At 44.1% G+C, this 11857-nt stretch overlaps 2 protein-coding genes across 2 annotated transcripts; both read right to left on the reverse strand.

Moving 5' to 3' along the window:
• Window positions 1-3032: 3032 nt before the first annotated feature.
• On the reverse strand, window positions 3033-4620 carry LOC306977791 (E3 ubiquitin-protein ligase TRIM11-like; the record flags this gene model as incomplete). The annotated part of the gene is made up of 1 exon (XM_079576233.1): window positions 3033-4620. Exon 1 carries the CDS (start codon window positions 4521-4523, stop codon window positions 3033-3035), a length of 1491 nt encoding a protein of 496 aa, XP_079432359.1. The 5' UTR covers window positions 4524-4620.
• A 4454-nt stretch (window positions 4621-9074) lies between these two features.
• Window positions 9075-10862, reverse strand: LOC306977792 (zinc-binding protein A33-like; the record flags this gene model as incomplete). The annotated part of the gene is made up of 1 exon (XM_079576234.1): window positions 9075-10862. One exon carries the CDS (start codon window positions 10860-10862, stop codon window positions 9342-9344), a length of 1521 nt encoding a protein of 506 aa, XP_079432360.1. The 3' UTR covers window positions 9075-9341.
• Between the last annotated feature and the right edge of the window lie 995 nt (window positions 10863-11857).

Consider the following 11857-nt stretch of genomic DNA (forward strand, 5'->3'; position numbering starts at 1 on the left):
CTTTAGAAAAGCTATTATGTGATGTTTCTGATGTCACCTCAGATTTCAGACCCAGGTTCTCAATTATACACAATCTATTAAATTAGTTAAACATTTAAACTTACAGACTATCACTTTAGGGGGAAAACAATTTGGAAAAAAATCTAAACTTTCTCTAATTATTCAAAAACGACTTTAACAAATGCTGAGTTATGAGTATATTTTTCTACTAAATACAAAGACATGGAGGGGAGCAAAGTGGTTCACCAGCCCATAAACACATACACATCGTGCTAATGCTAACGCTAGCTTGCACTACCTACGACTGTTGCGTTTTTTAAAACTTTTATCGCTTCTAGTGAAGAATCTAAAAAGAGTTTGTGTTTCCCAAAAGATCCTGTTTTCCCTTTCGGCGAGGCCACGCCCCCTTCTATACGTTTGTTAAGTGGTGACAGCTCTACTTCAGGGTTCACAGATGTGCGAGAAACTACAAAAAACTCTTTAATATCACAATCAATATTTCTGAAACTCAACAGAGTTACTGAACGGACTTATTTATCAGGTCCAAAGATGCTGAAGCTACTTGTGCTTTTCTCCGTGACATTATCGTGAGGTAAGAATAAAGAACAGGCGTGTCCAGAGTAGGTTAGAAAGAGCTCCTTCTTCACAACCTTCAGTGCAAACATGACATCTGTTCAGACGCTCAGGAGGTGTGTTTGTTTTCTCCACAGGGGCAGCGCAGACGCCTCGGGCACTTCCTTCTTAAAAAAAATAAATAGTTCTTGCTTCCAACTGCGTGAGCTAAAATCGATTTTCGATTAGGAAATAGCAAAACAACATGGCTCCAAAAAGTCGATTTTGCAAGATATAGAACCTTTCAAAACACAGCAGCCATATTTGGGCGGCACGGTAGTGCAGTGGTTAGCGTTCTCACTTCACAGCTAGAAGGTCCCGGGTTCGATTCCCACCCGGACGGGGCCTTTCTGTGCAGAGTTTGCATGTTCTCCCCGTGTCTCTGTAGGTTTCCTCCGGGTGCTCCGGTTTACCCTACCACTAAAAACATGTACAATAGGCCAGGAAGAATGATGTGTGTGAGTGAATGTGAGTGTGTCACGTGATGACCTGGGGACTTCGGTACTTTTCATGTGCTTTCACACAAGATCAGCCATGTCAGAAATGGACTTATTTTTACGGCCTTCCTTCCAGACATGACAGATAGATAATGAACTCAGAATGACAACAAGCCTTTTATTCATTCTTGATGTGAGCGCTAACTCTTACCTCCTACCCCCCGCCTTAAAGTGACTACAGGGAGTTTAAAAATGTTAAGATAAGATAAGATGGTACTTTATTGATCTCACAGATGGAGAAATTGCATTCGATGAGAGAGCATCCGGCAGCAGCACCCATTCAGTGCGCACCACTCTTTTTTTTTTTTTTTTTTCTTTGGTGAAAGATGGTTGTGTCGCGGCCGCCATCTTCACTGTTTTGGTCACAGGAGGAGCACTGGTTGATGGGAAATCCGTAGACGATGACCACGGCGGTGGAGCTCTTGCGCTTGGCCACGATGTTCTTGGTGCTTTCTCAGCCACTCCACCCGCATGACCTTGGAGGATGGAGAAACTGTAGCTGCCCTCTGTCTCCTCTGATCATCTGAAACGGTGCACCGCCTCCTGGGCTTGTCCCCGTCTCAGAGCGTGGTGTCCTGCACTGGTCAGCTCCACCTCGTCCTTCCTCTTCCTCCTGCACAGCTCCCTCCACAGTCTATCACCATCTCCTCGTTGGTCCCTTTTGTTGTTTCCTGTAGCTCCTCTTGTGACGCCTCCTCCGTGCTGCAGGTGTGGGGGCTCTTGGTGCCTCTTCACTGTTCAGTGTCTCAGAAGAAGATGTTTGTAGATCTCAAATGGGTTTAGCTGATAAGCTAGCAGTTTGTTTACCTTCAAAAAGCTGCTTTCTTCAGGACCATTTTGGACTCTCAAAGTAAACAAATCCACCAAACCTCTAAAACTAAGTATTTTCCTCCCCCATGTTCCTCCATGTCCTAATGTGTAGAATGAGCTCAGACTTATTCACCACAACTGCCTCTAAAATCCTGCACTGTCACTCAAAAAGGTGATACTTTGGGTCTGAAGGAAGAAGGTGCAGTTACACGTATGACCTGAGGTGTCCAACTTGCATCTAGCCCCTTTAACCGAGGACATTTTCTCCAATTTGGCTTTAAGATCCCTTTAAGATTCCTTGCATCGTCGTCGTACTTTGTGACAAAAATTCAACCAAAAAGTGACAAAAATTCTACAAAAAAATGTGACAAAAATTCAACGAAAAAATGACAAACTTTGTCAACTGTTTTGCTGCGTTTTTGTTTCTTTCTCTCTCTGTTTTCAATCCTCATTTACGTTTTGCTTTTGTCCCCATTTTGATGCTTTTTTCAAGATTTGGGTGAAGTCGAACTGGTGCTTGTTTAAGGCGGAGGATAAGAGGGTTAGACACGGTCCGACATACGACCTCTGCGTCTCTTATTATCTCTTATTAAGATAAGATTATCACATCTTTGCGCTCCACCCTTTTATGGGCGGATAATTCCACACTAAAAATATCAACAGTGAAGCGTTCAGCTGTTTGTGTGACGTCAAACCTGAACCAGTTCAACAAGTAAAAAGACTGTTTATTAGAATTTATTTTATTAAGATTCATGTTTATTTCAGATAAACAGCTGGTTTCTATCAGACATATTCCCTCACATTACTGTATAAACATCATAAAATACAACATCAACACTTTGACAAACATCAGGATGAGCAATGTTCAATAAAATGACACTTAAGAACAGACTTTCTGTACAATAATCATGAACAGAGCGTTTAAACCTTTGCTCTGCAGCTGATGTTTCTGTGTCTGAACCCAGTCCCAGATTTATTATCAAGAAACTGATGTTAAAGCCGCAGAGAGAGAAAAGAACGATTGTTTTTAGTAATTACTCAAATACCATCTTTCCACACAAATCCTCCTTTCACTGAAAAATGTCCAAAAAGAATAACAACTAAAAGTCACATTCAAAATGAAAGTGGATAATCCATGGACCAACTGTCTTCACTTTGAACCTCACAGATCTTCAGTTCTTTGGTTTTAGCGCCACCTGCACGTCCCACAGAGAAGTGAGGAAAGAGTTTGTCGGTGGATGTTCCTTTGGGCACAGTGATAGAGCACAGGGGGGTCATGTGATCAGCGTCAGAGAAGGACAGAGTTCCTTTGTTAAAGTCCAGCTTCACTCGGATCTTCTCTGGAGACTTCTTCACTTTCACAAGTTTAGAGCCGCTATGGTATTTTCCTTTAAAGTAACCAAAATACAATAATCCCTTTACAACTGAAGCTTGACTCTTTTCTTTCCTCTCGATCGACTCTTTGGCGACTCCTATGGCCCAGTCAGGGTGGTCCCTCACCTCCACGTCCCACTGGTGAGTCCCAGAGCTGTAGCCCACAGAGCCCAGCACCATGGCCCAGGGACTGAACCGCTCTGGGACCTCAGGGAGTTCTTTATTCCGAGTCTCTGTCCTTCTCACTGAGCTCAGGTCGTCAGACAGACAGAGTTCTGGACTTGCAGTGTTTGGATCTAAAACGACAGGTTGATGTTTGACCAGTCTCTTCATCCGGGTCCAGACCCTGAAGCCCAGGTTTCCCAGGACTTTGGCCTGGTCCAGGAGCAGTCCTGCTTTGGGCCGTGGGCGGGGCGGGGTGCTCTCCTGTCGGGGCCTGTAGGTGTGTGTCTCCAGCTGCTGCTGCAGCTCCTGGATGATCTTGTCCACAGAGCTCAGCTTCTCCCGGAGCTTCTCCAGCTCTGGGCTGATGTTCTTCTTCTGTCGGAGCTGCTCCTCTCTCAGAGCGGATAAGGCCCTCTGCTCCTCCTCCTGAAGGAACCGGTGCAGCCGAGAGAACCCCGCCCTGATGTGGCGCTCGCAGTCTCCCGCCTGTTTCTCTACGTAGAGCTGTATCTCCTCATAGCTCTGCTGTAGCTCCTCACACTGATGTTTCTCCTCAGTCAGAGCCTGCAGCTGTGAGGAGATCAGCTCCTTCAGCCTCCTCTGCGCCTCCTCTCCACTCACCACCGTGTGCTGTGGGTGCAGAGAGAACTCACAGAGCGGACAGAGCGGGCGCAAGTCGTCCAGGCAGAAGCGAGGGGGCACCTGCGGGTGAGAGGGGCACACGGACCACTGCCTCTGGGTCTGGGCTGAGGGCGGCTCTGACGCTCCCTGTGCAGGAGGCTCCTGTGTGGGCCGGTCCTGTGTGGGCCGGTCCTGTGTTTGGGCTGACAGCTGGAGCTTCTGTCTGAAGGAGATGCTCAGCTCTTTAAGAGCAAAGTTGACGTCTAAAGCCTCCTTTGAAGACCTCCTCCTGCAGACGGGGCAGGGCCTGCTCGGCTGTCGGGCCCAGTGCTCCGTGAGGCAGCGTTTGCAGAAGCTGTGGTGACAGCTCAGAGACACCGGCTCAGTCACAATGTCCAGACAAACTGAACACGTCAGGAAAGACTCCAGAGAGGACTCTGCCATGTTTCTGTGCTCCTCTCCGCTCCGGTCTGTAGTTTCAGGCTGTAGATCCGCTCAGAGAGAGTTCACACTCTGGAGGACAGAGTTGAGTCTGTGCTGTTGAAATCTCTGAATATGTCTGCACTTCCTGTTCAAACTTCCTCTGTCTGTGCAACCTTTGCTCTCCTGATCTCTCCCCGTGACTCAAAGACGTTAAAGGCAAAGTACATTACACTTAACAAGACAACTAGAACAACAACTACACTAATGTGTATTTGTGCAACGAGCAACATCTTATAGACAGCAAATATACGACATTACTATTGTTATTATCATTAAGATTTAAAAAAAATTACGCTCCACCCTTTAAATGTGTCAAAATGAAGCTCAAGTTGAACAACAAATGAACACTTTCCACTGCAGAGACATTTAAATCCATTTTATTCTTCAAAATCCAAACTCCAACAATGCTGTTTGTTAACAAAGACCCATAAGTGAGATTCACCATTTAATATTCAGATTAATTTGATGATTACAGAGATCGACATGAAGTAGAAATGACACAATGTTCAATAAAATGACACTTAATAGTTAATAATTAATAGTTCACCGTGTTTCCAGACTGATATGTTCTTACCTGAGTTTAGAGGAGTTGATCCGTACCTGTCTGTTCTTTGTGCCCGTGGAAGAGCGTGGTCGCTTCAAACTTCACTCCTGTTTGGAGCTATAGGAATATGTAATATGTTATTCTATTGACGGTACGAGTGCTAAATAATATGAGACTGGGCTGATCAGAAGAGCTATGTCCGGCTCTAGGAATGGAGAGTAATGGAGACTGAAAACGGAGCGTAAGTTTAAGTGGTGCCAGAGTATATTGTAGTAAACATTTAACAGGTAAATTCGAATGGCCACTCACACATTTCACCGCTCGTAGTTAATAGAAAGTTCAACACAATATTTACAAGGTGAGAGTCCTTCCTTTCTACCAACGATGGTTAAAGCGCAACACAGGTTTAAAAGTTCAAACGGCCCCACAACTTCCACGTTGGGGTGGCAAGATCCAGGGGTTTTAGTGAAGGGACGGGCAGGTGACTGTTCACAAAGGACCGCGATGAACGTGCTGCATAGGTGGGGACAAATTAACAAAACAGCGAGGGCGGCTGCTGAGGGGCGTCCTACCAGGTCGGGTGAATTCAGTTCAGTTCATTCGGTTGGTTTGGATCCAGGCCTAACGCTTTAAACAGGCTCTGTGCTTTACATCATGTTATTATGTCATTCCCTCATTAAAAACATGCCTGAAGTGTTGCCTTGGCACATTCACGTATTTTTGAGTAATCTGTAAAAACTCTGATGGCGGCCATTTTAGGGATAGGTTTGCCTGAGTCCTCCTAGGAACGCCCCCACCTCCTGGAGACGCCTCCGAGCTTTCGTCACCAGCCGAGTAACCAACCACTGCTCCTCAGCAGAACCCCCTCCCCACTGATGCACAGACAGCGTGTGGAGGGGGCGTGTCGGAAAGGGTCAGAGGTTCTTAAAGAGACAGAGGCCTATTTCAAGACATTCACTACAGCCATTTTGAGAGAGCAATTTTATACAAGGCAGTTATTCTAATTTACTGCATTTACAGACCAACAGAAGGTTTGGTCATCATTGTAGTGTGATATAGACTGGTGCTATGTGATTGAAAAAAGCATAATACCCCCTCTTTAAGTTTCTAGCGCACACAAATGAATACATTCAAATACTAACACAGCCTCCATAAATAAGGTGCATAGCAGACACAGTGGTTGACTGGACTGCCTCGTAAAGTGCACACATCAAAACATTAACCATATGCCAAAGTAGCAGCATTACATTCATGGTAAAATAATCAGAAACAATGGGACGATGGGTTACAGTGATACCATTTCACTTGGTTAGCTGTATTCGGGGAAAACGGGTATATACGTAAATGCTAAGCGCTCCATTCAAACAAATGCAGCGGCTAGGCTACGAAAAGCTACACATACGCGACTTACCAATACCGCAGATTAAAGCACCGTCAAACACTCCCGTGCGACGACCCACGATCCCCCAACATATTTACATTTCAGTGTAGAAGACTGGTGTATAATTAAAGCATAAAACGATACACATACCTGCAGCAACCTCATATAGCGTGCCCCTCTCGCTCTTACCGGTAGCTATCCACTACCGGGTATTATGCTAGTCTGATAGCCACTTTGAACGACATCAAAGTAAACTCCTGTGTAACGTCATAGATTTTCTCTTTTATACTTTTAAAATGGATGTAAAAGAAAAGCATTTCCGAGGTCAATCTATTCCATACGAATCGGGCTAAAGACGTACAAATGCTGTAAAACAATGTGGAACACAGAAGCAGCAAATGGAGTTTGTAGAAAGAGACTAAAACGCAGCTGTACGAAGGGAGAAGAGCTGCTGCTTGTTTATTCGCCGCCATGGGGGCAAAGATGTGAATTATAACCACAAGTTTGTTTAAATTGAATGGAGCGTTCTGTGTTGAAACGGTTTGGTTAAATATCGCAATGAATCACAATATTTAACCTCTTAATCCCTGCCTTAACCAAGCGCAGTCCAGCTTTACCCAAATCTAAAAGGCCAGTGTAACGTCTCAAAACTCATCTAAACAGATCTTTTTCCTCGTGTTGTCATTTTTTTTTTAAATCTTTTTTTAATTGTTTTTTTTGTCACTTTTTTATCATTATTTTCATCAACAATAGAAGGAATATGACATTTGTTTGGCTTGACTACAACATTTTTACGCTCCACCCTTTTATGGGCGGATAATTACACACTAAAAATATCAACAGTGAAGCGTTCAGCTGTTTGTGTGACGTCAAACCTGAACCAGTTCAACAAGTAAAAAGACTGTTTATTTGAATTATTTTATTAAGATTCATGTTTATAACGGATAATCAGCTGGTTTCTATCAGACATATTCCCTCACATTACTGTATAAACATCATAAAATACAACATCAACACTTTGTTAAACATAAGGATGAGCTTTGATTAACGTGGGACAAACTGAACTGAAGTAAAAGTGACAAAGAGGAAATGGGTCACTGTCAAAATAAAATCATTAAAAGCAAATAAATTTGACTTTTACCAGTATCAGCGTCTTTAAACGTAACATAAATACAGTTCTGGCTCCTTATGAGTTCTCCCAGATATTTATTTGGTGTTAATCAGTTCTTACAACCTTTATTGTTTATTAGTAATACTTTTGCATGGTCTGTTTTATTTTTACATCCCATAGGAAGTGCTGCCGTTAGCCACTTCCTGTCTCTCGAGAGAAGTGAAAAACAGTTAAACCCACTTCTGTACCTGCTTAGCTGTGTCTTTTGTACAAGGGTATATTTAGTACTAACTGTCAAGAGTATTTTGTCACTTTCAGACGAGTCATTTCCCCCACAATATACGTTTTATCAGACGTTAGCATTGACGCTAATTAGCCGTCAGCTCGCGGCTAGCGTTAGCATGTTAGCTTCTGATTCCGTTTGGGCCTATCTGTGTAGGGGAGAGTGGGGTAAGATGAGCCACCCTTATATTTACAGGTCATTTTTTCTGATGTCTTTCCTGATGTTGGTTGCTCATTAAATTAGGTATAAAAGCAGAATAATACTTTTGGAAGATTCCTTCTGAAATAAACACAGCTCTCTTGGTGTTCTCAAAGAAGAAATAATGGGGTAAATTGACCCAAAAACGCCTCTGCTCCATAAGAAACAATGAATGACAAATTACAGAAAACTTTTATGTACAATTCTACAGTGTTTGCATTGTTTATTAGTGGTTCTGGGTGTAGTAGAAACAAGCAAATTAAAATTAGATTTTAGAGGCAAAATGTCAAAATTTGTAGAAGGAGCACATGAAAAAGATTTGTTTTAATATGTTTTTGGAATAAAATTGCTAATGGGAAACACTGAATAGCAAACAAATCAGACTTCATGATGTTTAGTATTAATTTCACCTTTAAATCTGGTGGTTCAACATACCCCAAGATCTGGTTCAACTTACCCCACCCCACCAATAGCTTAAAAACCATATACTTCAGATGATTTTTGAAGATGCAAAAGAATAGAAAATATCCCAAAATGTGTATAAGTAGTATAATTTTGCATCTATTGTTTACTGTTTTTACACAACCACCACCAAAGCAATAAGTGGCTCATCTTACCACACTCTCTCCTATATTAAGGGGCTATAGGCCACAATATTTTTAGAGATCACAATATTTTATACCAGTAAAATGCTGTGTTTATACATGTTGTTGACATATCAGCTCATATATTCTCTGTCTCTTGTTCACAGTTTTACCATTCATCTTCCACCAATCTCCATGCTATGTGTCCAGCCAATGAACCCAGAAAAAAGGAACAATTGGTGTGTTTTTTTTTTGTTTTTTTTTGTTTTTTAAATTTCAGTCCATTTTATTCTTCAAAATCCAAACTCCAATGTTGTTCATTAAAAAAGACCCATAAATTAGATTGACCATAGATTTAATATTCAGATAAATTTGATGATTACAGAGTCCTGGTCGACATGAAGCAGAAATGACACAATGTTCAATAAAATGACACTGAAGAACAGACTTTCTGTACAATAATCATGAACAGAGCGTTTAAACCTTTGCTCTGCAGCTGATGTTTCTGTGTCTGAACCCAGTCCCAGATTTATTATCAAGAAACAGATGTTAAAGCAGCAGTGAGAGAAAAGAACTTTTTGTTTTTAATAATTGCGTGAATATCATCTTTCCACCTAAATTCTCCTCTTAATAAGAAATGTCCAAAAAAATAAAAAAAATAAAAATAAAAAGGCACATTCAAAAAATAGGAGGATAATCCATGGACCAACTGTCTTCACTCTGAACCTCACAGATCTTCAGTTCTTTGGTTTTAGCGCCACCTGCAGATCCCACTGAGAAGAAAGGAAAGAGTTTGTCGGTGGATGTTCCTTTGGGCACAGTGATAGAGCACAGGGGGGTCATGTGATCAGCGTCAGAGAAGGACAGAGTTCCTGTGTTAAAGTCCAGCTTCACTCGGATCTTCTCTGGAGACTTTTTCACTTTCACCTCTTTAATGCCGTTATTGTATTGTCCTTTAAAGTAACCAAAACGCAATAATCCAGTTACAAGTGAAGTAAAACTCTTTTCTTTCCTCTCAATCGACTCTTTGGCGACTCCTATGATCCATCCAGGATGGTCTCCCACCTCCACGTCCCACTGGTGAGTCCCAGAGCTGTAGCCCACAGAGCCCAGGACTATGTGACATTCACTGAACCGCTCTGGGACCTCAGGGAGTTCTTTATTCAGAGTCTCTGTGTTTCTCACTGAGCTCAGGTCGTCAGACAGACTGAGAACTGGATGTGCAGTGTTTGGATCCAAAACGACAGGTTGATGTTTGACCAGTCTCTTCATCCGGGTCCAGACCCTGAAGCCCAGGTTTCCCAGGACTTTGGCCTGGTCCAGGAGCAGTCCTGCTTTGGGCCGTGGGCGGGGCGGGGCGCTCTCCTGTCGGGGCCTGTAGGTGTGTGTCTCCAGCTGCTGCTGCAGCTCCTGGATGATCTTGTCCACAGAGCTCAGCTTCTCCCGGAGCTTCTCCAGCTCTGGGCTGATGTTCTTCTTCTGTCGGAGCTGCTCCTCTCTCAGAGCGGATAAGGCCCTCTGCTCCTCCTCCTGAAGGAACTGGTGCAGCCGAGAGAACCCCGCCCTGATGTGGCGCTCGCAGTCTCCCGCCTGTTTCTCTGCGTAGAGCTGTATCTCCTCATAGCTCTGCTGTAGCTCCTCACACTGATGTTTCTCCTCAGTCAGAGCCTGCAGCTGTGAGGAGATCAGCTCCTTCAGCCTCCTCTGCGCCTCCTCTCCACTCACCACCGTGTGCTGTGGGTGCAGAGAGAACTCACAGAGCGGACAGAGCGGGCGCCAGTCGTCCAGGCAGAAGAGAGGGGGCACCTGCGGGTGAGAGGGGCACACGGACCACTGCCTCTGGGTCTGGACTGAGGGCGGCTCTGACGCTCCCTGTGCAGGAGGCTCCTGTGTGGGCTGGTCCTGTGTGGGCCGGTCCTGTGTGGGCCGGTCCTGTGTGGGCCGGTCCTGTGTTTGGGCTGACAGCTGGAGCTTCTGTCTGAAGGAGACGCTCAGCTCTTTTAGAGCAAAGTTGACGTCTAAAGCCTCCTTTGAAGACCTCCTCCTGCAGACGGGGCAGGGCCTGCTCGGCTGTCGGGCCCAGTGCTCCGTGAGGCAGCGTTTGCAGAAGCTGTGGTGACAGCTCAGAGACACCGGCTCAGTCACAATGTCCACACACACTGAACACGTCAGGAAAGACTCCAGAGAGGACTCTGCCATGTTTCTGGTCTCCTCTCCGCTCCCGTCTGTAGTTTCAGGCTGTAGATCCGCTCAGAGAGAGTTCACACTCTGGAGGACAGAGTTGAGTCTGTGCTGTTGAAATCTGTAAACACTTACAATACGTCTGCACTTCCTGTTCAACCGGTCTGTGCTTTGCTCTCCTGATCTCTCCCTGTGACTCAAAGACGTTAAAGGCAAAGTACATGACACATAACAACACAAGTTATCAAAATATCACACGCTTTTCTCATTTGGCCTTTTCTTTAACAAAATATCATAAATAAATATGATTAAAAATATCTAGTTGCAATTAAACTCCGGTTAAAGGAACAGGCCACCGTTTTTTAGTACTGAGACATGTTCTTACCTGAGCTTAGACGAGTTGATGCGTTAGAAGCTTCCAAGCTCTTCCACGGGCACAAAGACCAGACAGGTCTAGGCTCAGGTAAGAACATGTCTCAGTCTAGAAAAACATCGGCCCGTTCCTTTAATACGGGTGCAACAAAAATGCAAATAACAAGGCGGCCCTTTTAAAAGTAAAAGCACAGACAAGTGTTTTATTGCAGAACATAATTTGTTTCCCGGTCGTCATCAGAGTCTAGCTGTAGCACCGCGGTCGAGGCAGAAACAGAGACATGGTTTTCCTGGAGGTTATTACAGCCAAGGCCGCGCTGTTTGTTTGCAAAACGACCTCGAAAATAGAAGCGCTACATTGGACAGAGCGGTAAGTGCTTCAGTGATGACTTTCCCGCTCCGGCTGCAGTCAGAGGCAGAGATCAGGAGGAAGAGGACATTTCCTCTCAGCGCTGACGTGTTAGAAGGAGAGCAGTGGGTGAAGGTTTGTATTGTTGGATGTTTAGAGTCCTCTGTTTGTGGATTGTAGCCTTTTCTTATGTATATTCCTTTTAACTTTCCATCGTGACATTCTCCTTATGTGTGTGGGCGTCATTAGCAAAAGGGTAAACATTGTTAACAGAGTGACTTCCTGTTTGCTT

This window comes from Gobius niger (genome assembly GCF_951799975.1).
Source record: "Gobius niger genome assembly, chromosome: 18".
NCBI lineage: Eukaryota > Metazoa > Chordata > Actinopteri > Gobiiformes > Gobiidae > Gobius > Gobius niger.